This window comes from Drosophila gunungcola, unplaced genomic scaffold, assembly GCF_025200985.1.
Source record: "Drosophila gunungcola strain Sukarami unplaced genomic scaffold, Dgunungcola_SK_2 000001F, whole genome shotgun sequence".
Classification (NCBI taxonomy): Eukaryota; Metazoa; Arthropoda; class Insecta; order Diptera; family Drosophilidae; genus Drosophila; species Drosophila gunungcola.
This window is the reverse complement of record NW_026453197.1, coordinates 2,430,504-2,454,599: the sequence shown is the minus strand read 5'-3', so window position 1 is coordinate 2,454,599 and position 24,096 is coordinate 2,430,504. Positions and strand designations below refer to the sequence as shown.

Genomic DNA, 24,096 nt, shown 5'->3' with positions numbered 1-24,096 from the left:
CAATTCAGTTTATTTTAAACAAATAATTCGTATTTTAAATAAAAGCAACTTTTCATTTGTCTATTACAATAATTGTTTATTTTGTTTTTTGTTTTCAGGAGTCTCATTGTTTTCATTTCATACATGTCCTTATTTAGTTTATTTGCAATATTTTCTCTAAGTAAAAATATGTATTCCTTAAACATACTTTTCGCATATACATATATATGATATATATGATTTTTTGCACCTAAGACTCACATTCTCTCTTGTGGTCTGTATTAAAATCGCTCTTCAATAATGTATAAGTTATGTTGTACAAACACATATCCCGATACGAATTCTTAGCTACGCGTAGGTACTTATCAATGTAGAATTGTATACATATATTTATTTATATGGATGTATCTATTTAGTGCTCGGTGAGCGCTCTGCCTCCGTTCCTACTGTATGTGGCTGGCTGGTGTAAACATAGAATTAGTTGGTACTAATTAACCTAGATTGCATCACTTAGGACTACTGGGGTCTTGCACTCGGGCAGTGCGCAGGAAATCGATTTCCATTTCAGTTGAGATACTGACTTTATCTGCGTGTATAATTAATTGATATTTTTTAAGGCATTATCGCATTTAAAGTACATCATTCGGTTTTAAAATCTATGCTAGGCTTGCACTTCTCGCTACGTTTAAAACAGGGAATTTAGGATTTAGGATTTTGTAGTAAAACAAGTCTAGATCTATTCCTCATTCGAACCCTTCTATTGGATGCACAATGTGTGGGCGTGTTTGTCCACAAAGATTCTCTAAATAATGTATTGCATAAGAGTTACATTCAGCGTGTTTCCACTTCCTTCCTTCCAATCCAACGACTTCGTTAATTTTTTTGTTTTCTATACTCACACATTGTTTCACAGCACAATTTCCATTGACAATTGTTTACATGTTCGGATTACTAAAAACATTGTAATTTGCTATTCGTTTCTCGTTCCCTTCTCTGTCGCTTTCTCTGTTTCTCAGTCAATCGTCTCACTTCGAAACCGAGATTACACATAGTGGGGTTAAAGCGGAACATATCGAGTTTGCAGTTTGAACGCTTAATCGACTTTTCACGGATCCTACACTCCACTAAAAATACAATACAAAATATTCCTATCACAACGATCTACGCCTATTCTAAAATATGATAGTTGCTTGCTAGGATTTCTATTCTATCGCCTGGTTACGTAACCACTATTAGCTGCAAGTATTCGTATTCGTATCGGATTCGGATTCGGATTCGAACTCTGGCTGAATGTTGCATATATCAAAAGATTTCTATTTTCAGGTGCCTTTTACGGGGAAAATAGATTTGAACACTCGGTCGTAAGTACAAAGAGCAGCTGAGAGTTGAGTCACTGAGTCGTCAGGAAACACAGGGCAACACACAGATAACACGAAGAGGCGTTTGCCGCCCGGAATGCTGCTGCCACAAACCGATAATAATCCTAGCTTAAACTACTTGGCATCAGACTAAGCACAAGTGGAGCGTTCCTCCTCCTCGTCATCGATGTCGTTGATGAGCTCGTTCCGATCGTCATCGATCTGAATCTTGTGGTGCGACGTGTTCCGCGTGTGCTGGGTATGCGGATGCCCTGCCAAGGAGCTAGCGGGAGCGGTCTCGGGCAGCACTTGGTAATTCAGATCCTTGGAGTTGGTGCGACGATGCCGCAGCACACTCAGACCCGTTGTGCTAGATTCGGGTGCCCCCTGCCCAGAGCCACTGTTCACTGGTGTTCCACTGGGAATTTTGGCGTTCAAGTCCTTGGAGTTGTTGCGGGAATGACCACGGGATCCAGCTCCACCGGCCTCCATTTCATTTGAGTTCTTCAGCTTGCCCATATCGGTCACCACGTTCTTCAGTACGTTTACATTTTTCTTCGGGTTGTGGTGTGCATGGGGATGACGCAGGAAGTCCGCATCAAAGCGTATGTTGTTGGGCATGTAGATCTGATCGTAGCTGTGGTTCCGCGAGTGCTTCTTGACAAAGTGCCCACAGCCGGTGGTCAGCTCGTCGTCATCATCCTCCTCGGCACAGTCCTGCGGCCGGAGCTGGTTCTGAATGTATCGGATTGGTTGACTGGGGTCGTGCAGATCCGTCGAGTGGTTGCGTGTGTGCGCCTGGAACTTCTTGAGATTCTTGTATTTACTGCTTGCACCAGCTGCATCTTGACCAGCAGCGTCCGCTGGCCCACTGGACGAGTTGTGGTCACGGGCAAAGCTCTTGATCATCTTCACATCACACGAGGCGCTTCGGAAGTGCTTCTTTGACTTGGTCTGCGGCTGGTTGCACGTGTTCGTCGGCGTCACCACATGACCGCACTTGTCGTAGCTGCAGAAAATTCAATTTAATTAAGTAAAAGTTCTTAAACTTAAAAGTAAAGCAGACTTACCAGTAGTCCATCTGCATGGTGCGCGAATCGTTGCGCGAATGACGAAGTATCTCTGTGGGTATGATCAGCTCTCCTCCGCCTCCAACAAATGCAGTGGGCGGCTCGGCGCCAGAAAGCTTTTCTTCAAATACTGAAAAATGGTACAGTGATTAATTAAAAAATTAAATTTATCCGGAGTCAATCAAAATTCATCAAGTTAAAGCCCCATTCGTTTTAGAAAATATTATTAACACAAAACCGATTGTGTCTTTTTTAGGTTTAATTATTTAATAAATTAATAATTTACAATAATTTCTGGACTTGCCAAAAATTTCGTAGTTGTTATATTCTTTGCTTTTTGATTATCGCTTTTTAGTGTAAAGCAAACCGCTTTACAGGTTAAAATCGGATATAGCTTAACTAAATTGGAATGCTATTATGCAGTTAAATCACCCTTCAAACAAACCTAAAAGCATTAATTGAATATCAAACTTACATTTGTCTAGACTTATGATGGAACCGATGATGGGATCGCTTGCGTTAAGGGGCTTCATTTTTTCCAGCTGCTTGCGCCTTCGCACCAACCACCAATCCACCATAAAGATAAACAAAGCAACCAGCTTTACAGACGCACAGAGACCAACATATCTGGAAATTATTTATAAAAGTTATAATAAATAAGCTACACATCTACATGATTTATTCATACTTGTATCGAAACTTCTCAATGTCGTAGATGAGACAGCGACCTCCCTTCTCGCCGCAGGACGACTTCCAAAGCAAGCAGGTGGAGTCGATGAGGTTGCCAAAGAGGATGGGCGCCGGAATGTAACCGAAGAGTCGAAAGATCACAAACTGCATGCCCAGGGCAAAGGAGCGCTCCTCCTCGGACACCGATCGCAACACGATCATGAGCAGCGGCATCTGAGTGGAGGCCACCAAGAAGGTCATGAAGAACAGCAGTATGAGGAACGGGTAGATGGTGCGACAGGGCGTGGCACATGGTCCAGCGGTGGCCACCGGCACCACCGTCACCTCGGCGAAGTTCTCGTTGGCACTAAGCGCCTGGGCCTGGCTGCCACCAGCCCCCCGATAAATGCTGCTCGAGATGTTGGCGTGAACACCTGGAAAATATACATTTTTTAAATATTAATTGGGTGTAGACAACAATAAAAAAGAAAAATAAAACTAAATTTATGTGTGCACATTGATTTTATGTTACGATAATTTTTCGATTACGTCACTACGTCAACTATAATATGTTTGTGTTCAAAACAAATACTGTTTAATAAATACTTTATACATTGACATTAAATAATTCAAACAATAATGGATAGTAATCAACGTAAAATTATATTAAAAATGTTATATTAAGCTATGGTTAATTCAAGTGTGTAATGTAGTAATCGGTTACTGTAGTAATCAACGTAAAAATCTATAAAAAAATCTCTTTTTTTAAGCTATGGTTAATTTATTTGTTTACAACTAGAATAAAATTGTATTTAGTCAAATTATGCATGCACTAATAATTATGGTAAATAGAAATAATTGTATACAAATTTAAACTAATTCTAACTAACAAACCTTTTTTGAAATTCCTTTGGAAACAAAAATAATGAGAATTGTAGCTAGCAAAGACTTCACTTACATGCGCAGTTGGTGTAGTTGGAGCTGGATGAGAAGGCCGTGCAGCCAGCGTGGCAGGGACTGAAGTAGGTGAGCCCATTGTTGCCACACACCGGCTCCACCTCGCTGGTGAGGCACTCGCAGCCGAAGTTGCAGGCGGCCGTCAGGTTCACCTGGAAGGGCTGCTCCAGCGTGGAGCCCTGTTTGTTGCTGGTGTAGTAAGGGATTGTGGTGCCGGCCATCTTCAGGTTGTCGCAGCCGAGGAAGAACAGCATGGCATAGCAGGCCAGGCAGATGACGTTGGTGATCAGGACGAACTGGACGGCGCCCTTGGGCTTCAGCTGGAACCGTTTGAGGATGCAGCCGCCGAGGAAGATGCCGATGCACGCACCAGGCACAGCGATCGACCCGGTGAAGATGTTGGCCTGACTCTTGCCCAGGCTGAACTGCGTCTCCAGGTACTTGGGCAGGAAGACCACGAAGCCGGAGACGATCATCAGCTCCATGCAGGCGCCCAGGCAGGTCACGATGTAAACGGGGTTCTTCACGAGGCGCAGCATCGACTGCGGTATGTCCTTGATGTCCTTGCCGTAGCCAGTGTCCACTTTGGGCGGCGGCTGCGACTCGTCCTCCTTGCTGGTCACGGCCACAATCTCGAGCTTCTTCACCTTGCCCATTTCATCGGTCGCCGCGGTGGCCGCCGAGTTGTTTGGCAAAGCCGGCTGCACCACGCTGCTCTTCCGGATCTTCTTCTTTTCGCGGGCCAGCACCTTGGGGAAGGAGAAGAAGGGCACGGCCACCACCAGCAGAATGACTCCGCACAGCAGGAAACCGCCCCACCACATTCCCACCCAACGTCTGTCGCCGGGACCTGCAAGGAATCAATAAGTTTAATGAAGTTCAAGTTGTTATGCAGCCTGCAAGTATGGTAGCAATAAAATCACTTTAAGAAACCAAAACGTTTCCGGCTCTTAAGAAGCTGTCTAAACTAAAGCTTAAGTACCTATAGTCAATAAGATTTAAGTGCATGCCTTTATATCTCTTTTAAAAAGATTTGTTCTGACTCACTCATTCTTTTAATTATAAACATACATTTTGATTTATATGAAACAATATTTTTTTATTTTTCAATATATTTGTAGTTAATAGAAAAATGTTTTTCTTTCGAATACTATTATTTTTTGTTGATCAATTTAGATGAAAAATTACTATAAAATGGTTTACTCTTTTACAGAAGTTTTCTGCAGGTCCAACCGTATATATTTATAATAAATTTGGCTTTTCTAAACATAGTTTCCCTCAGCACCATCAGCTTAGGTATTTGCGCTATCTTTAATTTAAAATTTGTTTGGTTTGTTTGGTTATATATATATATATATAGTAAACAAATTTTAGTACGATTTTTGAGAATGAAAAGTCTTTTTTTAGGGCCTTTGTAAGGTCGTCTTTGATGTGCCTTTTTAACTAAAGCAGAATCGAATATATGCACATTTTAATTTAAATTTAAGAATCTTTATTTGTGAACAGCGTTTTTGAAATGAAATAATAATATATATTTCTCCCAGTGATGACTCACAAACTGTGACAAACTTGTGAAAAAATGTATAATTTTAAAGATATCTAGATTTCTGTCTGTTTTTAGTGGTCGGTTTTTAATGCTAAGCTATAAGTAGGTTTTAAAATGTAAAACTCCATATGACTTCTCAGTTTAAAATCTACTTAAAGGACATCATGCCAATGAGATAAAGGTTGCAAGTGCAAACATTACTCACTTATTGATATGATGGTGGAGGAGAGCGAGTCCATGTGAAAGGAGAGCAGGTAGGCGCCGAGCAGGAAGCCGACGACGGGTCCAAAGGCGCCCATGCTGTACATGCAGCCGATATACATCGACGAGCTCTCCGTCCGCACGTGATCGTCCACGTAGGTGGTGCCCAGGGTGAAGAGCGGACTGCCACCGCAGCCGAGGAGCAGCTGGGCGAGCACGAAGAGCAGCACGGGTCCCGTGGTGGAGGCTTTGCCCTCCAGGCAGTTGTCCTCGCGCAGCGTGTGCGGCGCCAGCGGTTGGTTGGACAGACCGCTGGACAGGCGACCCAGGTCCATGTCCTGTTCCCTCACCAATGCACTGCGGCAAATGTTATCGCTGGTTTTGTTCACAATCGCAATGCCAGGATTCGGCTCGCCCGTAAAGTGCGGCACCATGAACACCAGCGAGCCGATGCCCATGATCACCGCTCCGATCCCAATCCAGACGGGGATGTGCCGCCTGCTGCCCAGGTAGCTGACGAAGATCACGGTGATCACGTTGCCTATCTCGTAGCTGGAGGCTATCAGGCCGGAGTAGCTGGAGGGGATTTCGAAGCGCTTCTCGATCGTGGTGATCACCGAGTTGAAGTAGCCCGAGCAGAGGGCCTGCTGCATCATCACCAGCAGTGAGAGCAGCAGGACAAAGATTTTGATGCGGGCGAAACGCTGGATGCCGTACGGACGACAGTTGAGGATGCCGCAATCGCCCGATCGGAACTGCTCCTCGTCGAAGTCCTCCTCCTGATCCGCCGGGCACTTGCCCCCCGCCGACGCCTGTCGACTGTGGCATTTCACTGTCACGCTGTCCACTCCCACTCCAACTCCAACTCCCACTGACGCACCTGCCGGCGGCATCTGATCACCGGCCAGGTGGGATGTGGCATGGGGCTGATTATCCAGGTCAAGGGCCGCATCTATACTGCTGTCGTCGCCGCTATTCGTCTCCGAGTAGAGGCCGGTCATCTGGTACATCGATTCCTGCCGCCTGCAAGTGAGATTGTTTCCGTGGTCAGATCAACAAGGGAAATTTGACAATAAGCTCTGATTTTTTGCATTTTTTCTGGGTTTATGCCATACCCCAAGCCAAAAACTGATAAGAAACGTTCAATTTTAGCCTAATTTCCAAACATTTTGTGACAAGCTTTGTACGGGAATATTGTTGGTTGGGAATATTCGATCCGCCCGTATATCTTTTGCTTAAAAGACTATAAATGAAGCTGGAAGATTGCGTTTTCAATACCACACGTGAGCTCTTTGAATCTAAAACTAGATTTTAACTTTTATTTAACTTCATACTATTTGTTGTACAAGATAAAACATTTTGTCATATGTCAAGTTATAAAAGAATTAAATAAACTGGGTTTTCAATTAAAAAGGTATTTTATAATATTGTTGCTCAAAGCTGGAGTCACAAAAATGTTATTTATTAAATATAAAGTTAAGTAAAAAGTCTAATCATTTTTTATTTTTAATTAACAGGTTTATAATTTATTTTAAAGTTAAGTAAAAAGTCTAATCATTTTTTATTTTTAATTAACAGGTTTATAATTTACTGAATTCTAAAATATTTTTGGATTATTTGTATTTAAGAAAAAGCTTAAAAATCGAGCCAGTTTAGGTGAATTAAACTAATGTTTTAAACACTATTTAAGTATTATATTATATTTCTTTAAGAAAGTCGATACAAATATGTTTTACTTTTAATATTCCTTTCAATGTTATGTAAAAATAGGACCTAGTTCGCCTTTGCCCAGGGTATTCAATGTTTCAGCCTTGCTCTAGCATTTTGTGTCTTTTTTGTCAGCCTGTCTAAAGGCGGCCTAGAACTTGGCGATGGACGGTCCAAGGACGCCCGAGGCGAGGCGAGGACGCCTGGCCCACTCAATGTCAAGCTCTTTGGGCTGTTGGCCAACACACTGCCTCTGCCTCTGCCTCTGCCTCTGCCACTGCCAATGCTCCAGCCTTCAGGCCATATTGTATTTCTCCTTGCCCCACCGCTCACTTGGCTTGGCACAGCTGCAACCACAAATGCTCTACTGGCTGCTCTCACTCTGGCCTTTTTCTCAGGACTTCAGGACTACAGGACTTCCCGTTCTCCGTTCGACAGCTCTTCCGGAGTTCCTTCGACTGGCAGTGCACGCGGATGACTGCGGTAGCTGGCGAATCGACGCGATTCGGGCTCGTCGTCGAGCCTTTAAGCTCACGTGCTCACCCTGGACTTGTTTGTCACGCTTTCCTTTTCCTGCCTTTGAATATTTCAAACTTGACCGACTCATCGTAATCGACTGCTATCGATTGGTTTTGACGGGGCGCGAAGGCGCTGCAGTCTTATGAATTATTAGTGCCCTAACCGGCTCACCCACGTGCCGCTAAACGTGCCCCCGCAAAGTTCTGAGTCCCATCCCCACAGCTAATTATTGATATGGGGCGGAATATAGGGAAGTACATTTTGTGTTTGTTTGCCCAAGGTAAGTGTCAATTTAGGTAAAATGTACATATTTCACTTTCTTTGCACCGAGGGGGTGGGCTAATATGTCTCCAAAATAATATATATATATAAATATAAATATATTTATATACTTGGAAACCGGCAATGGGCAACTGGCAACTGCAGCGATTTCCTCACCTGTGACCTTTGCGATTTTCGGTGCCGGCATCGTTAGCTTTGTTGCTACTGCTACTGCTGCTGCTGTTCGTGGTGTTACTCGCTCCCACATCTGCCACGCCCCCGGTGGGAGGCGGTGGGTCGGACTCCTGCTCGAAGGAGGGATTCGTATACTGTTCGATGTGCTTCGCCGACATTATGTATTATGTTAGCATTTAACCAACTGGCGGCGCAATCGTTCACTCGGTCAATCGATCAGCTTTGAGGCATATCCTGGAATAAAAAGCGGGAGAAATGGCTTAGCATTGGAGTTGACTTTCAGAGTTCAGAGTTCAGTTCCACGGAAGTGTCATTAGGGACTTTTACACACACACACACCACCACCACCTCCCAGAGAGCACAAGTCCCCAGTTGATGACGCCGACAATTACTTCCTGAAATGCTCGCCCCGTTGCCACACTAATTGAGCTCAAACAGAAGAGTCGCTGCAACATGCGACTGAGATGGAGCGAAAAAGGGCGAAAAAGATAATTACGCAAGGCGGTGACCCAGCCGCCCACCCACCTAGTACCTCCATTTCCATTACCCAACCGTTTTGACTGCCACCCGTCCAGACATCCGCCGACTGAGAAGGATGCTTGCTGACGCCGTCTTCTATTAAAAGCTTGCTCTACACTCAGACACTTGTGCATGTGAGCGTGAAGACTTTACGGCTTTGTAGGGAGATGTCCTTATTCGAGATGCAATCGTGTCACAATCCTCACACTTTAAAACTCAAGAAAACTGGCACCATTCAAAGGATCACACTTTAAAGCTCAAGAAAATTGGCCTCAAGCAAAGAATCACACACATTTTTGTGTAAACTTATAAAACACTTTAATTTTTTAACATAATCTGATATGTATTGTATAATCTTAGAATATTGCAACATCCTTACTTTAAAGTTCATTTCTTGCAACCTATGTTATTATTGCATAATCTCTTAATATCACACTCAAAGCATGTATAAAAGGATGCCCACTGCGCAGAATAAAGTCAGTTCGTCATTTGACCTCATCCCGATCGTGTCATTATATAAATCGGAACACAACATAATCAAATTAATATTATATTATATTGTAAAATATAAAAATCGTATATCTTTAATGTAGATCAAAAACAAGTTTTGTAGACAAGTTATGTAGACACCGATTAAGTTTTGTTTTTCCTATACCCTAGTTGAATTTATTAAAATTCAAAGTATTGTATAATTAAAATATTATATTTTTGGGCTGTGTATCAGCGAAATTCAGTTCGTGACACGCTTCAGTGTTCTGAGAACAAAAGATGTCCGTACAGTTTTTTTTACAATTTATTACCCATCGCTTTTTAGATAAATGCGTGACAAGACCACACAACCCACCCGCTTAAGGAAGGACTAATGAAACTGCTTTGCCATCTTCTAGATACAAAAAAGATTCCAATGGCATCGGCATCGTCATTGCAATAACCATCAGGGTGAGAGCCAACAGTTGCTCACTTCGTTGAACGATTTTCCTTTCATTAATATGCGACGCTGCCAAAGACCAGCAGCTATGACAACAAAAGAGGCGACGCCACTTGAAGGGCCAATTTATCGATTGTCTCGAGGCTCAAAAGGAATATGAAAATCAGCAAAAAGCTAATGCTGGTAATTGTGCGCTTCTGCATTCCGGCTCCTCTAGTCGCCAAGCTGAGAGTCCATGCAAATGGCAACTAATTGAGGATTTACTTGGGAGCTTACCCTTATGGTTGGATGGATGACCGCTTAAGTGTGATTTAGGGACTTCCATTAGTACTAGGTGGTGCACACTTCTGGCTGCACCACCACTTTTGCCCACTGACCAGTTAATCAATTATCCTCATCCCACTATTGAATTTCCCTCCCAGTGACCCACAAATGCCGCCTCGTATTGCTTCCATGTTCCACATTTTCAAATTTGTTTTTCCTTTTAGCTTCATCTCTTTTTTTTGTTGCCAGCGAGGTTTCGGTGTCACAGATGCTGCTGCAGTTGTCCCAGGATAAAAGTGTGATGAAAGAGCTACATTTTTTTTCTGCCTCAATTTATTGGCCATTTGCCAAAACACAAATTTTACCCTGTTCTTGTTGAGGTAGTCGCCGAATGTAGCAGGAAATGTTTACTCTGGAGATCAGCAAACTAAGCATGCTTTAATAATGCCATTGCCGTATTACATCTCTAATTGGGGCACAATCGGAAATGTTTTCATTAATCAGATCTATCACGGGAAATACAAACAGCTAGGAAAATATTTCCTCTTTGTGGCGAACAAGCGTATGATTATCCCAACTTTCGGATGAATTGCACAATGTGAGTTAATTAAAGGGCGACATGGCAAAGTTAACTCCCTGGGTATTACATAAATTGAGTTTGTCCCAAAATGTACATCATTTATGAAATGTTTCTCGTCTGCGACAGGAGGGGCTGTCCAGAGTCTGAACGGTGAAAGCGGCCACCGAAACCCTTTAAATTGAGTTGAATTCGCATTTTTGGAATATTAAAAATAATGCAGGACTGACAGGTGGATTGTTGCATAAGTAACAACAAGTGGAAAGGGATAAAAGGAGAGTTGGATTATGGAAGAAGCATTTAAGGCCTCCTTTTCCTCGTTTAATGGAAAAGTTTCCTCACGAAATTCGCAGCCAATTGAATTTTCAAAAAAAAAGGCAAGCAAGTTAATTTTTATTCAGAGAGCGTCTGTGATTTTAAATCGTTTGTGGCCTGATCTTGATCATTTGGCATTAGTTCCGTGCTGACGCCCTTTGCGGGCTATTCTACCGACTATTCAGCCGCCCATGAAGATGCGAATCACGCACAGGTTTCTAAGTACATCCTCACTCTCACAGTATTTTCTATATCTTTGTGTCTGGACATTGGGACATTGAACCCCCGAAGATTGCGGTGAGATGGCTGATGTAATTAAATAAGACAATAAGTAAGTCCGACGACATTCAAACAAGTGCGTGGAAGTGAAAGATCGAGCAAGTGCAAACTGAAAACAAGATTTATTTCGTGCGATTCTTGGCCAAAATGGTAAAGGTCAGTCGGGCCGAGTTTTAGGCAGAAAGCCTGTCATAGCCAAATAAAGAAACTTGTTCGAGCCGGGGAGATTTCGGCTTTGTGTGAGTCATCCACTGCCGTCTTTCTCAGGCCGCAATATCCACAATCCAGTCACAGATACAGATACGGATACATAAGCGATCTTATGCGATTCGCATACAGGAAGTTAAGTTTACAAAACAAGTTTTTCTGCGCGGTTTCTTCTCTGGTTTTGTTTTGTTTTGCCTTGCTTTGTTTTTATGTTTTTCTGCTGTTTTTTTGTCTCTCCGATTTTTGTGTTAGTAGATAAAAAAAAGATACAAAGATACTTTCACGTGGAGTGTGAACGTCTCCTTAGTTTAGAAGACACAAAAATACTACACTCGTTACTAACTAATTGCGGAAAAATTATTTCTTTACTGATACGAGAGCAGGCAGATGATGTTGTTCAGACTTGTTATATATTCCCCGATAAGAGTGTGTTTGTACAGAAATGGAACAAAGACAAAAGGCAAAAGAGGGGCACAAATGGGCATTTTCCCTTTTTTAGTTTCAGGGCAACAGCAGTTGAAGTAATTATGGAGAAACACTATAACAACAGTGCGATAAGACTGAAAACATCTATCTCGAAACAAACAGTTAAAGTTCTCATGCTCAGCACCACAAAAACTTCTTAAACTTGATTAAAAAAAATGGCATGGTGATTTTATAAGGCTCCAGTTTATTTACGCAGCCGTTTCTGGTCTAATTTAATTTAGATTAATTTCAAGGCGAAGCACTTTTAGAGCTCACTAAGTTTCAATGGAATTTCAACCGACAACTCAACGTTTCTTGAAATCAAAACCGCGGTATGAAATTTTCTACTTAACCGAATATTTTCATAAGCACACTTTCTACACCAAAAAAACCTCCTCTAATAATTATTTTAAAACTTAAAAATATTCTTTTATTTAATCGAATCTTGTTGCTAAACACTATATACTTTAAATAGGAGATGATTTTAGTCATTATAAACTGTATTTTTTTTAAGTTTTTTCAAGATTTATTATTAATTTTATACATGTCCGAAAAATTGTTTCGTATATACAAAAATTCAAACAAATGGTTCCAGCTAATTTTTGTACAAAAATGTTAGATTTCTTTCCATGCCCATTTTGGAAATCAATTTGAATTTTCAAACAAGAAGGAAAGCAAACTTCGGCAAGCCGAAGTTCATATACCCTTGCAGCTATTGCATTAATTAAATACTTTTGAAAACATTTAAATTATGATTTACTTGAGTATGTGCTAAAAAAAAACATTGAAACTATGATTATTTGCAGCTCAATTATTAGATAGTTATTTTATATATTTTTATTATTTCTATGGGAGCTATATGCTATAGACGTCCGATTTTGATAAAATTTATACCATAATTCTGAAATAATTAAACATTGCTATATGTCGAAGAACTAAACAAAAAATTAAAAAACAGAAAAGTTATAATTTTTTTCATTTATTTTTCCGATTGTTCCTATGGGAGCTATATGCTATAGTCGTCCGATTTTGATGAAATTGAAACCGTAATTCTGAAATATTAAACCATTACTATATCTCGAAGAACTAAACAAAAAATTAAAAAACAGCAAAGTTATAATTTTTTTTCATTTATTTTTCCGATTGTTCCTATGGGAGCTATATGCTATAGTCGTCCGATTTTGATGAAATTTAAACCGTAAATCGGAAATATTTTACCATTACTATATGTCGAAGAACTAAACAAAAAATTAAAAAACAGCAAAGTTATAATTTTTTTTCATTTATTTTTCCGATTGTTCCTATGGGAGCTATATGCTATAGTCGTCCGATCCGGCTCGTTCCGACTTATATACTACCTGCAATAGAAAGACAACTTTTGGGAAAGTTTCATGCAGATAGCTTTAAAACTGAGAGACTAGTTTGCATATAAACGGACGGACAGACGGACAGACGGACAGACGGACAGACGGACATGGCTAGATCGACTCTCCTAGTGATGCTGATCAAGAATATATATACTTTATAGGGTCGGAAACGTCTCCTTCACTGCGTTGCAAACTTCTGACTGAAATTATAATACCCTCTGCAAGGGTATAATAACTAATTGGAGATCCACTGTGGGGTAGATTACAGTTCCGAACACGAAACTAATGCCCTGTGCCTAGACTAGGGGCTCAAAGAGATAAGGAGTATTTCATTTGCAATATAGAATTCAGATGTTGTGAATCCGAGATTAGGCATTGGCTTGACCCTCCGACCTACATTTACACTTTACGTAATATATTATTGTTTTCTGTTATTACTATTGATAAGTACGTCATTTGTAAATTTAAAATTTTGGTTCAAAATAATTGGGTACTTCCCATTCGCTTTTCTAATTTGCGTTTCATGAACCTAATATTGAGTTAATAGTTTAAAACTACTGCTCACTTAAATATATTAATACCTTTTCTTTTTTAATTTACAAGTATATTGTAGCAAACAAAATATGAAATCAGTAAAAAATGTATTCAAAAAATGAAAAAAAAAAAAAACAAAAGGCTCTTTCAGAAAAAAGTGATATTTTTTATATAGCTTTTTATTTTAAATTGGTTTAATTAGCAAGGTTAACTAATTTTATGGCAAATTTAGTAATAATTTTCTTATTCCGCGGTCGTAATATTTACATTTAAGAACAACTTCAATCAGCCAGTTTTCAATTTAATATCGTTGATATTTATGTTTTTAGCTCCTCCAGGTTTTCCCGCAGAATTTCCTCCAGTTTTTCCTCCAGAGTTTCCTCCTGGTTTTTTCGCTGGATTTCCGCCAAGACTTTCTCCAGAGACACCTCCTGCGCTTCCTACAGGTTTTCCCCCAGAATTCCCTTCTGGTTTTCCCCCAGAAGCTCCGCCATTGTTTCCTCCAGGGATTCCTCCAGGTATTCCTACAGGTTTTTCCCCAGAAGTGCCTCCAGGTTTTCCCCCAGAAACTCCTCCAGGTTTTCCCCCAGAAGCTCCTCCATTATTTCCTCCAGGTATTCCTCCAGGTTTTCCACCAGAAGTTCCTCCAGGTTTTCCCCCAGAAGTTCCTCCAGGTTTTCCCCCAGAATTCCCTTCAGGTTTTCCCCCAGAAGCTCCTCCATTATTTCCTCCAGGTATTCCTCCAGGTTTTCCACCAGAAGTTCCTCCAGGTTTTCCCCCAGAAGTTCCTCCAGGTTTTCCCCCAAAATTTCCTTCAGGTTTTCCCTCAGAAGCTCCGCCATTATTTCCTCCAGGTATTCCTCCAGGTTTTCCCCCAGAATTCCCTTCTGGTTTTCCCCCAGAAGCTCCTCCATTATTTCCTCCAGGTATGCCTCCAGGTATTCCTCCAGGTTTTCCATCAGAAGCTCCGCCATTATTTCCTCCAGGTATTCCTCCAGGTTTTCCCCCAGAATTTCCTCCAGGTTTTTCCCCAGAAGCTCCTCCAGGTTTTCCCCCAGAATTTCCTCCAGGTTTTCCCCCAGAAGCTCCGCCATTATTTCCTCCAGGTATTCCTCCAGGTTTTCCCCCAGAATTTCCTCCAGGTTTTTCCCCAGAAGCTCCTCCAGGTTTTCCCCCAGAATTTCCTCCAGGTTTTCCCCCAGAAGCTCCGCCATTATTTCCTCCAGGTATGCCTCCAGGTATGCCTCCTGGTATTTTTCTAGGGATTCCTCCAGGGAATTCTCCATACTTTCCATCAGGTGGATACAATTTGTCTATGTTTATGGCACCATTAGGGACACACATCTTCGCCACAGCGTGCCACGAAAAGAGTGACGGACAAATCATAGGAGCCCTAAGATTGGCGGAAATCGGAAGAGTTTCAAAAGCATCTAACGGTACGATATTCATGATACCACTCGATTTTAATTACGACTGAACTGTTTTGGGATTTAAAAGGCTTTATATGCTGTATTAAGTGAAATAATTCCATTAGTTTACGGTTCCGATAAGTAATTTGCTATAGATTTAAATGTCATGCAAGAAGTGATACTTGGATGTTTGCAAATTATATACAACTTTTTTTTCACTTCGATTTATGTACAAAACTAAAATCACCTATAAATGAGAATTTAACTCGATTTACTTTTACTTATTTTAATGTTTTAGGATTTAGCTTTTCAGCAATACGCTCCGAAATTAATTCATATTGTGTAAATCAAGCTTCTTGACAGGACTTTAAAATATTATATATGCTTTTTGAAATTCATAAATTTGTCTTTCTCATATATTTTGATTTATGTGCTTCCAGTTTTGGTTGTCAAGTCGTTTTAACCCACTATTATTATATATCGTATTAGTATTACTAAGTCTTCTTTAGAGCGTACCGTTTTTCCAAATGTTTCTTTGTTCCCGACTGCTATCCCAATCGCTATATGAGCATGCAACGGGTTCTTTTGGCCAACTCGAATGCAGCTCTCAAGTTTCCTAAGACCCACAGGCTTAGCCTTCCTTTCCCCCCTTTTGTGCACTCGGTGGTGCAACTCGAATGCGTTTCGTGTAATTATTTGGCTCTTGGAATTCGACAAACTCGTTTTAAGCTTTTTGTTTTAAATTACATCGGGTTGGGTTGGGTTTGGTTTGGCTTGGATCGGTTTGCTGCTGTTTGGGTCTGTTTGGTTCGAAAAAGAGGGGCTTCCGTGAAGTATTCAAACCACCCACCCAGATGACTCGCCGAGCACAACAAAACACCCAAATCGGTGTGAGTTAGATGAAGTGGATCGGATTACAGGGCAGCAGCACCGAGATTCAACAGCAACGGAGTGGCAAATAATCCTCTTAGTCAGCGTCAGCTCCATTCAGTTCAGTTTTGGCACGGAGAGTGAGTTTCAATGGAACGGGGCACTGGATCTGTATCTGTATCTGTATTTGTATCTGTAACTACCGCTGTGACTGCGACACTTTTGCGTTTGTTGCTGCAGCTCTTAATTGCACAAGTCGCCAAAAGTCACATGTCACCGAGCGAGATGTGCCAAGAGTGGCGGGAAACTGTGCATTAATTCATTGCCCAAGATCTCATCCCATCGCGGGTGTCTCATAAGGTGGCCCCCAGCTGAATCATAGCACCTCTACCTCCCACCACATCGCCCGGAAAGTTCGCTGATCTTGCTGCTTTGTCTCCATATGGAGAGTGCTGACCTCGATTATTAGCCAGAGTACAGTTTGGCCTCTCCCACAGTAATTGATCGATTCACGATCCGGTCAAGACCCAGACTCAGGCTCCAACAAAGACCGATTAATTTATTTCATAATTACGTTCCGGCCATTTATTGCATTGAGAAAAAATGAGAGCATAAGTTATGATCAATTTATTTTCAAAGGTATATTTCATTGTGAAAATATTAAAAATCAATTATTTACAGTCTAAACTTAAAATATATCCTAGAAAAGATATGCTAATCTTTACCTAAAGCTGTACCTTAACAAAATAATTTGTAAATAGTTTTAAATTTTGCTAACTTTAACGTTAGCCGCTTTATTGAAAACGCTTTAAAATTCTCAACAAGTATGTTAAAATACTTAAAATCATTTATTGCTAGATGCAAACAACAAACTGATGATTTTGTACTGTTTGCTTCTTGTCTTGGACATTGCAGAAGTGGATGACAGCATTTCAAGTGGGTGTGTTTCTGCAAACCGGTATCTGAATCTTTGAGTACATATAGATCTGCATCTATAGCTATGTCGCATTGGCCATTGGTACTCGTTTGACCGGCTGCGAAGGCCAGGCCAAGAGTGGCACAAACTCAAACAGAGTGACACACATAAGTCCTGAGAATTAACTAAGGCAGATAAGAATGTCATGTAACCGTTTGCTGACATTACAGTAGCCAAAATGCCTTAACCTTGGGGAAGATAAAATCGGATCCGAATTTCTTGCTACCTAACTTAAGATCAATCACGGAATTAAGAAATCGCCTTGAAATTTTAAGGCCAGTTAAAAGTACAGATGCTTTTTACCTCATCCCCCGCCTTGCTTTCCACTGCAGTTTGACGTCACAGGCTCTTGGATAATAATTCAAATTCGCCACAATACATATTATCTGAGGCAGAAAAAGGTTCACTTGTTTATTCAACAAAACTTTTTGCAGCTGATAAAACAAAAGACACTTGCCTGGGAAACGGGAAACTGTGATGGGTAAAGGGGAAAGGGGTTAGGCAAAAAGGAAATGAATATATGGCTCTGGGAAGCCAGAAGCAAACAAAAACAGTTATTAAGCCAACATTTGGCTGAAATCATTTCACGTACCAGTTCCCAAAGCTTGGCCATATTCCTTTTATATATCGTATATCTGCTTGTGTTTGCATCTCGGGGGCATTTGACGCATGTTTGGGAATTATAAAGATGCGGAATAATTAAAATAGAAACAATGGAAGCCACAACAGGAGCCATGCGTCAATATATCAGAGATAAACAAGCTGCATTGCCTGAATAAAATATGCCCATCTCATCTATACATATACACCTAGACGAACAGAAAATAGCACTTAAATAGCTACAGTGATTTAAGATATATTTATTTTAGTAATGACAACAGATACAAAATTAAAAGTATTGGAATAAAAAACTATTGGGAGTTGAAATATTGCGGCAGTTAACTGGCTGACTTGTTGATTTAATAAAATTACTAAGAGTTAGAAAAAGATTGTGGAATTGAATCAATTTAGAAAATATTCTATAAATTAAACAAAGGACAAAAATAGGAATTTGAAAACGCATTGATAAATTTAAGCCTAAATAAACGTTTTGTAATTAAAGTTAAACCTTAACTATTCACAAAATATGTACTTCAGGGATAATATAAGTGTGGAAAAGAAATCCAATTAAATCCAGATATTAAAATATTGATGTTCTTCCTTTAGTTGAGCAACAAAATCAGCAACCACTGTGCATTACTGACAAAAAATGATAAAAGCGTGTTGGTGTATCTCTAGTTTATTGGAAAGGAGGCGGTTGTGGGGCTGTCAGAAGCATTCATAAAATGTGCAAAGCGTCCGATCGACTTGAACCCATCGAACAAACGAAAATAACTCATACGCCGTGGCGGTTTCCGGGGGTAAAACCTAGTGGTGGGCAAAAAAAAAAATGCCGTGGGAGGAGCGACTTGGCAACGCGCTGTGTGCTCGAAGATTAAAAATAAGTTTTACCACAAAAAGCAAACACTACTAACAATCACGGCCACGTCGTCTGGCTCTCTGTTTACCCGAGAATCAGAGGCAAATAACAAACAGTCAACGAGCTGATAATGAAGACAAATCAACAGAGCATACACCCCTCAGATCTGACCAAAATGCAGATTGGATAGATCGGATTATGCCCCCTCCCAGTATCATCACTTGCCCCAAAAGAGCTTTACGTTCAGTTTGTTTGTGTTTCCCGCTTGTTTGTTTAAGTTCTTCTCGACGGGAGTTAATCTAGGGGGCGGGATTAGCTGGAGGCGAACATCCGACCCACGAATATCTGGGGAGGGGGAACTCTAAAGAAAAGTCCAACAAAGAATTGGGAACAGCATAGCTTTTGATCTTTAAATATGTAAAACTATTGTGGTGTATGCTTGAATCCAAAGAGCAGTATATTAATTTTGGGCTAAGAAGACATCAAGAAGTCAGTTTTTGAATTTATAAATAAATAAAAAAGAAAGTAATCAGAGTTTAGCCCAAATTAAAATTCAACTCGCATAGGGAGAGACACCAAAAAATGGCTAAACAAAAATTAAAACTTAAAAAACCATTGTTTAGAAATGAAAATCAGGAAAAGTTTGAAGGCGACTTTTTGGGGTAAACTTTAATTTGCGTGTGCAAGCAGGGCAAAAACACAGATTGGAACTGACCTAAAAACGCTAACATGCGACACAGTCGGAGCAATCAAAAAATTACAACAGGAAAAGTTGAAAAATACACACGAAAAATTAAATAAATAGGTGAATGAGTGAACGTGAACCAAGTGAACGAGTGAGTGAATGAATGAATGAATGTGTGGCCCTAAATCTCTGTTCAACGCAATTCGTGTGCAGTAGAGGAAAAAAAAAAACGAATGTAAACAAAAGCCTACTTTTGTTGTATTTTTTCTCTTACTGGTATTTGGTGAATTTACTAAAACGGTTATCATTGTTGTTATTGTGCTCGTTGCCACACAACCGAAATTTGTATAATTTCTGATCGCCGTTGTTGTTGGCATTGTTTTAAAACCACGCTTTCTCCGCCTGAGAATGAGAAAGGAAAACAAAAGTCAATGACAAATTTGAGAAATTTCGTGCGATTTTTGACTAGTAACCCTAAAATCAGTTGCCGTGACTCTTTCTTTCAATTGGAGCAGTTTCTAAAAAAAACTATAATGTTATAGTAATTTAACACATCTGGACAAATTTGTTCCTTAAAACGAACAAGCTGAAATGTAAACATTTTACCATCTTATTTCTTGAGTACTTTCTGTGTTTGTTTTTATGCCTTTTTAATTGCCACTTTAAGATGAAAATTTTAAGTATTTCAAGAAAACGGGGGAAAATTTACGCTTTGCAAAGCCTGCCTAAATAAATATACCCCCTCAAATGATGGATTAGTTGTGGCTATTAGCAAATTTAAACTTCTTCTTCAAGTTTTCCGCTGACGTTGTGGAAAAGTTTAATTAATATTATCTTTTCCTTTGATTGAAGAACTTCCCATTCCATTCTTCTGTATCATTTCACACAAAATTAATAACTTTTCAAGTACGTTAATGATGTAACAACGCGACTCCCAGATTATGAAAACATTTCTGCCTATGATTTTAAAATTAAATTAAATTCAATGATCGTTTAAAGGCATAATTGGACAATATGTGAAAACTCATTCAGCGATTGCACAAAAGGTAAAGCAAAAGCCAAAGGAGAAAGCATTTCACTAGCGAAGTATAAAGAAAATATAGACACAAAACCAATAGCAATATAGACGGGGATTGGGAATCAAAATGAAAAGTTTTAACGGCTGTTGAAAACACAAAACAAGACAGCAGCTGAAAAAAATGTGGTCAAAACTATGAAATAGATCATAGATCTCCCCAATTTTATTTATTACGTTAAACTGTAAGTTTAACAACTTGTCCTACAAAATGTATATAAAGCAAAAAAAAAAGACCCATGTTACATTTAGAGTCACAGCAAACCATATTGCCAAAAAAGAACCTCACATTGGAATAGTATATACGCCGTGTCACAAATCGAGGGTCCTGATTTTCGGCTAAGGTTGAATGCCCTCGTGGGCAAAGTTTGACTACTAGGAAGTCCTAAAGTCGTACCAATTGCTGACGTTGCAATCGATTTTCCGCCAGTCGGAAAAGTTATCCCTCCACCGTGTTCCGTTAAATCGAATTGCAGTTTCAGCTGTTGAAGCTTTGTTTCTGCGACTTTGATTGATATTGTGTGACACACTCGGCGATTTGATTTCAATTTTCGTCACCATAGCTGTTATGTTCAAGGGGTTTTCGGTGAAAAAAGAAGTCACGTAATATCCCAACTGGCCCGTTGCAATGTTAACAACTTGATATATTCGGGCCATGAGTGGGAAGTTTGCAGAGCAGCTTACAAAGCCGTTGACAAACGACGGCAATCGATAAATAAAAGCAAATAAAATTTTGAGGACTTACATACCTTCAACTTGCTTTCCTTGCGTTTCCTCCTTGCTTTCAATTTTCTCTGCGACTTTTCATTCAATTTTATTGTTCAGTGAGATTCTTTCGCACATTAATTTGGGGGGAATTTATTTGTAAACACACAAAATAGAAGAGAGATTCCTTAAGTTACTTGGCATTCAAATTGCACATTTTTGTTTCGCTGAAAATAATTGAATGAATTATTTGATTTATTGAACAATAACAATTGCGTATTTGTCTTTCTCTTCTGGGAGAGAGTGAGTTTTTCGGAGCAAGTCGAGCGGGACGAATGGAGAGCTAAGATCTGCGTTAAACCGGTTTTTGTGTTTTCTTAACCGAGCGGGAGAGGATAGCGCCAGCACAAATACCGTTAGAAAGAGAGCACAACGCGATCGCGCGATTATGTTTATGCCTTAATGTTGTTAGTGTTTTTACCTCGCTCATTTTGTTACGTGCCAAGATTTGGCAAGAAAACCCAGCTAATTGGGGCTACCAACACCAAAAGGAAACGAAAGAGAGCGTATGGGGAGCAGGGCCGAAAGAGAGCGCCTGCCAAGCGCAAGAAATGGAACAAGCTATACGAATATTGGAATTACACATCAAGGTGTAAATGCAGGGAAATCGGTCAACAACTTTGTATTTGTACAGATTGTTTAACGTAAATAAAAATAATAAAAAAAATTAAAATAATAATTTATTTTTTAAATTGTGGGAGTATAATCACAGCCACAAGGCATGTTTGTTCTGAAGTACATGTTTGAAAAACTACAAAAATGGACAAACAATTTTTTAATGTTAAGAAAATAATCATTTTTTTTTTATTTGAAACTATAATGCCGTTCTAGGTACAATTTTAATACTTTAATTTCAAAACTGATTAGGCAACACAATAAATAAAGAACTATCAATCTTTTCAGACCAATATAATAGTGGACAAGTATGTTATTAAAAGAAAAATACCCAAAACTCTGATTGAATTAAGTTATTCCGCTAAACTTCAAGTTAACAGGAAGTGAATCTTAATTTCTTCTGACCATTCTGTTTTAATGGATTGAAAATGTGCCTTTCCCGCAAACGTTGTTAACCGATATTTACAGTTGTCGTAAACAAAACTTTATTCGTATCAAAACAGTTGTGTATTTGTATACTTTTTACTTATAGTGTTTCTATTGAAATCACAAACACCTCCAATAAAAAGCTTAATTTCATTGTTAAACTAATTTTGATTCCAAATTTGTCACACTCATTCGGTGAGTTGGGATAGGAAAACCAGTTCTTACTTTTTTTTCGGGTAGGAAAAAAAATCATTGCTCGAGAACTCGAAGTGCATAAAACGTACAGAATCCCATTGATAATTTATCAGCACGGGAAATAGATTTTGCCATTAGCACGGGACTGCAAATTATTCGCCTTTTGTCAAAAATCACAAAACCTTTAGCTATAGTGGAAATGTAAACATGTGCGAGTCTACATATACACATGTCAATTGTACTTAGCATGCGTTTATTTTTTCTTTTGCTTATGAGTTGCTTTGGTCTGGCACTGAACGATTATGCAAAAATAAATCAATTGAAAAGCAAAAACGAAGAAAACGCCATAAAACGTCACAAAGAAAAACTCAGTGGGGGAGCGAGAGAAAAGAGAGTGAAAAGGGAAAAGGGAATCTGTAACAAGTGCCTTCAAAGAAATATCAGGGTGGCTCAACATCAAGGAAACTAATCTATCACCTTGAACATTTTCACACTCATGTTCTTTGCCATTGAAATGCTCTCTGTTAATTTGAGAAATTCGTTTGTTTCATTACAAAATCGTAAAATTTCAAGCAATTAGGGTAAAGCAATTAGCTCACAAAATTAGCTCATTTAAAAATATTTCTTCCTTCAAAACAAAATCAACACCTTTAAAATCGAAGTTTGTCAAATTTCAGAGCGAATAAATAATAATAAGAAATAATTACAACTGTTTACATAGTTTTTATATCAAGTTATCCATTTGAAATAGTTTGTTTTTTGCATTATGAAAGAACAATAAATAGTTTACCACACACAGAGAGGGAGAGAGCGAGAGAGAGCCAGCCTGTAAGTCCCCACTCACACACCTTTACCTGATGGGCATGTAGTACAGCGAGACGAGGAGACTGGACCGCAGGAGGTCGGTAAGGGACAGGGGTGGACGGTGGAGGACAGTGAGACGGACGGATGGAAGCATAGGAAGACGAGACAGAACAGATGTCCGCACACACACAGGTGAGTTAAACACCCACACATTCGTACACAGGCAAATAAGAGATTTTCGAGCACATTGTTCCAAGCAGACTTATCACTCTTTACACTCGCATTCAAGGACCCTTTGCACTCTTATCACTTCTTTGTTTGGGTTACTGACCCGTAATTGCACTTTATTTATGTTTTACCATACACACACACGCCCGCCGTAGCGATTCTTTTCGCAATAGTAGCACAAAATCAATTCGACACTTCTTCGTTTGGCCGCCTCAAAAAACAAAAAGGTGGCTCAATTAATCCGACGCGAATCCGTTCAGCTAAATCTTGACCATCCGTTAAATTTTTACCATCCGTCGAATGTGGATTTCAAAAGACGAATGCGTGATAAAGCGAATGCTAAAAAGACGGAGAGAACTCGCTCTCAGTATAGGGATGGCAGAAACGCCGATATATTCGCTTTAGAAGCGTCCTATGATATTTAAACCATGTATAGTTTTGCAATAAATCGGATGTTTTTTAAAATTCAACGTAGAATTTAAAATAAGTTTACAATAATATCATAACAATTACACCGGTAACATAACATTTTTATCGATTCAGATATATTCGATGTTGATCACGACACGATATATCGTACCCCTTCAACTTACATCACTATCGCAGCCTGTGCTATTTAGACTTAAACCAGGGTGAGTGTGCTGGGTATTTAGCGTGTACACGAACTATGCC

General features: G+C 39.8%; 1 protein-coding gene across 5 annotated transcripts; it reads right to left on the bottom strand.

The window, feature by feature from the left end:
• Positions 1-49: 49 nt before the first annotated feature.
• On the bottom strand, positions 50-23,759 carry LOC128262038 (solute carrier organic anion transporter family member 5A1). Of its 5 annotated transcripts, none has more exons than XM_052996051.1 (9): positions 23,528-23,759; positions 21,141-21,323; positions 8,445-8,696; positions 5,785-6,803; positions 4,035-4,883; positions 3,096-3,510; positions 2,883-3,034; positions 2,408-2,537; positions 50-2,346 (listed from the first exon to the last, which is right to left on the bottom strand). In XM_052996051.1, the coding sequence occupies exons 3-9, from the start codon at positions 8,618-8,620 to the stop codon at positions 1,488-1,490; spliced, it is 3,600 nt and encodes a 1,199-aa protein (XP_052852011.1). In that variant the 5' UTR covers positions 8,621-8,696; positions 21,141-21,323; positions 23,528-23,759; the 3' UTR covers positions 50-1,487. The 5 variants fall into 5 exon arrangements, with proteins under 5 accessions (XP_052852011.1, XP_052852012.1, XP_052852015.1 ...); XM_052996052.1 differs by having other exon boundaries at positions 23,556-23,759; XM_052996055.1 differs by having other exon boundaries at positions 23,715-23,736.
• Positions 23,760-24,096: the final 337 nt, after the last annotated feature.

Excerpts from the sequence above, each read along its gene's own strand:
- LOC128262038 (XM_052996051.1), bottom strand. The coding sequence starts at position 8,620 with ATGTCGGCGAAGCACATCGAACAGTATACGAATCCCTCCTTCGAGCAG. Across the intron at positions 3,511-4,034 it reads CAACTACACCAACTGCGCAT|GTGTTCACGCCAACATCTCG; the intron begins GTAAGTGAAGTC and ends TATATTTTCCAG. Across the intron at positions 2,538-2,882 it reads CATCATAAGTCTAGACAAAT|TATTTGAAGAAAAGCTTTCT; the intron begins GTAAGTTTGATA and ends ACCATTTTTCAG.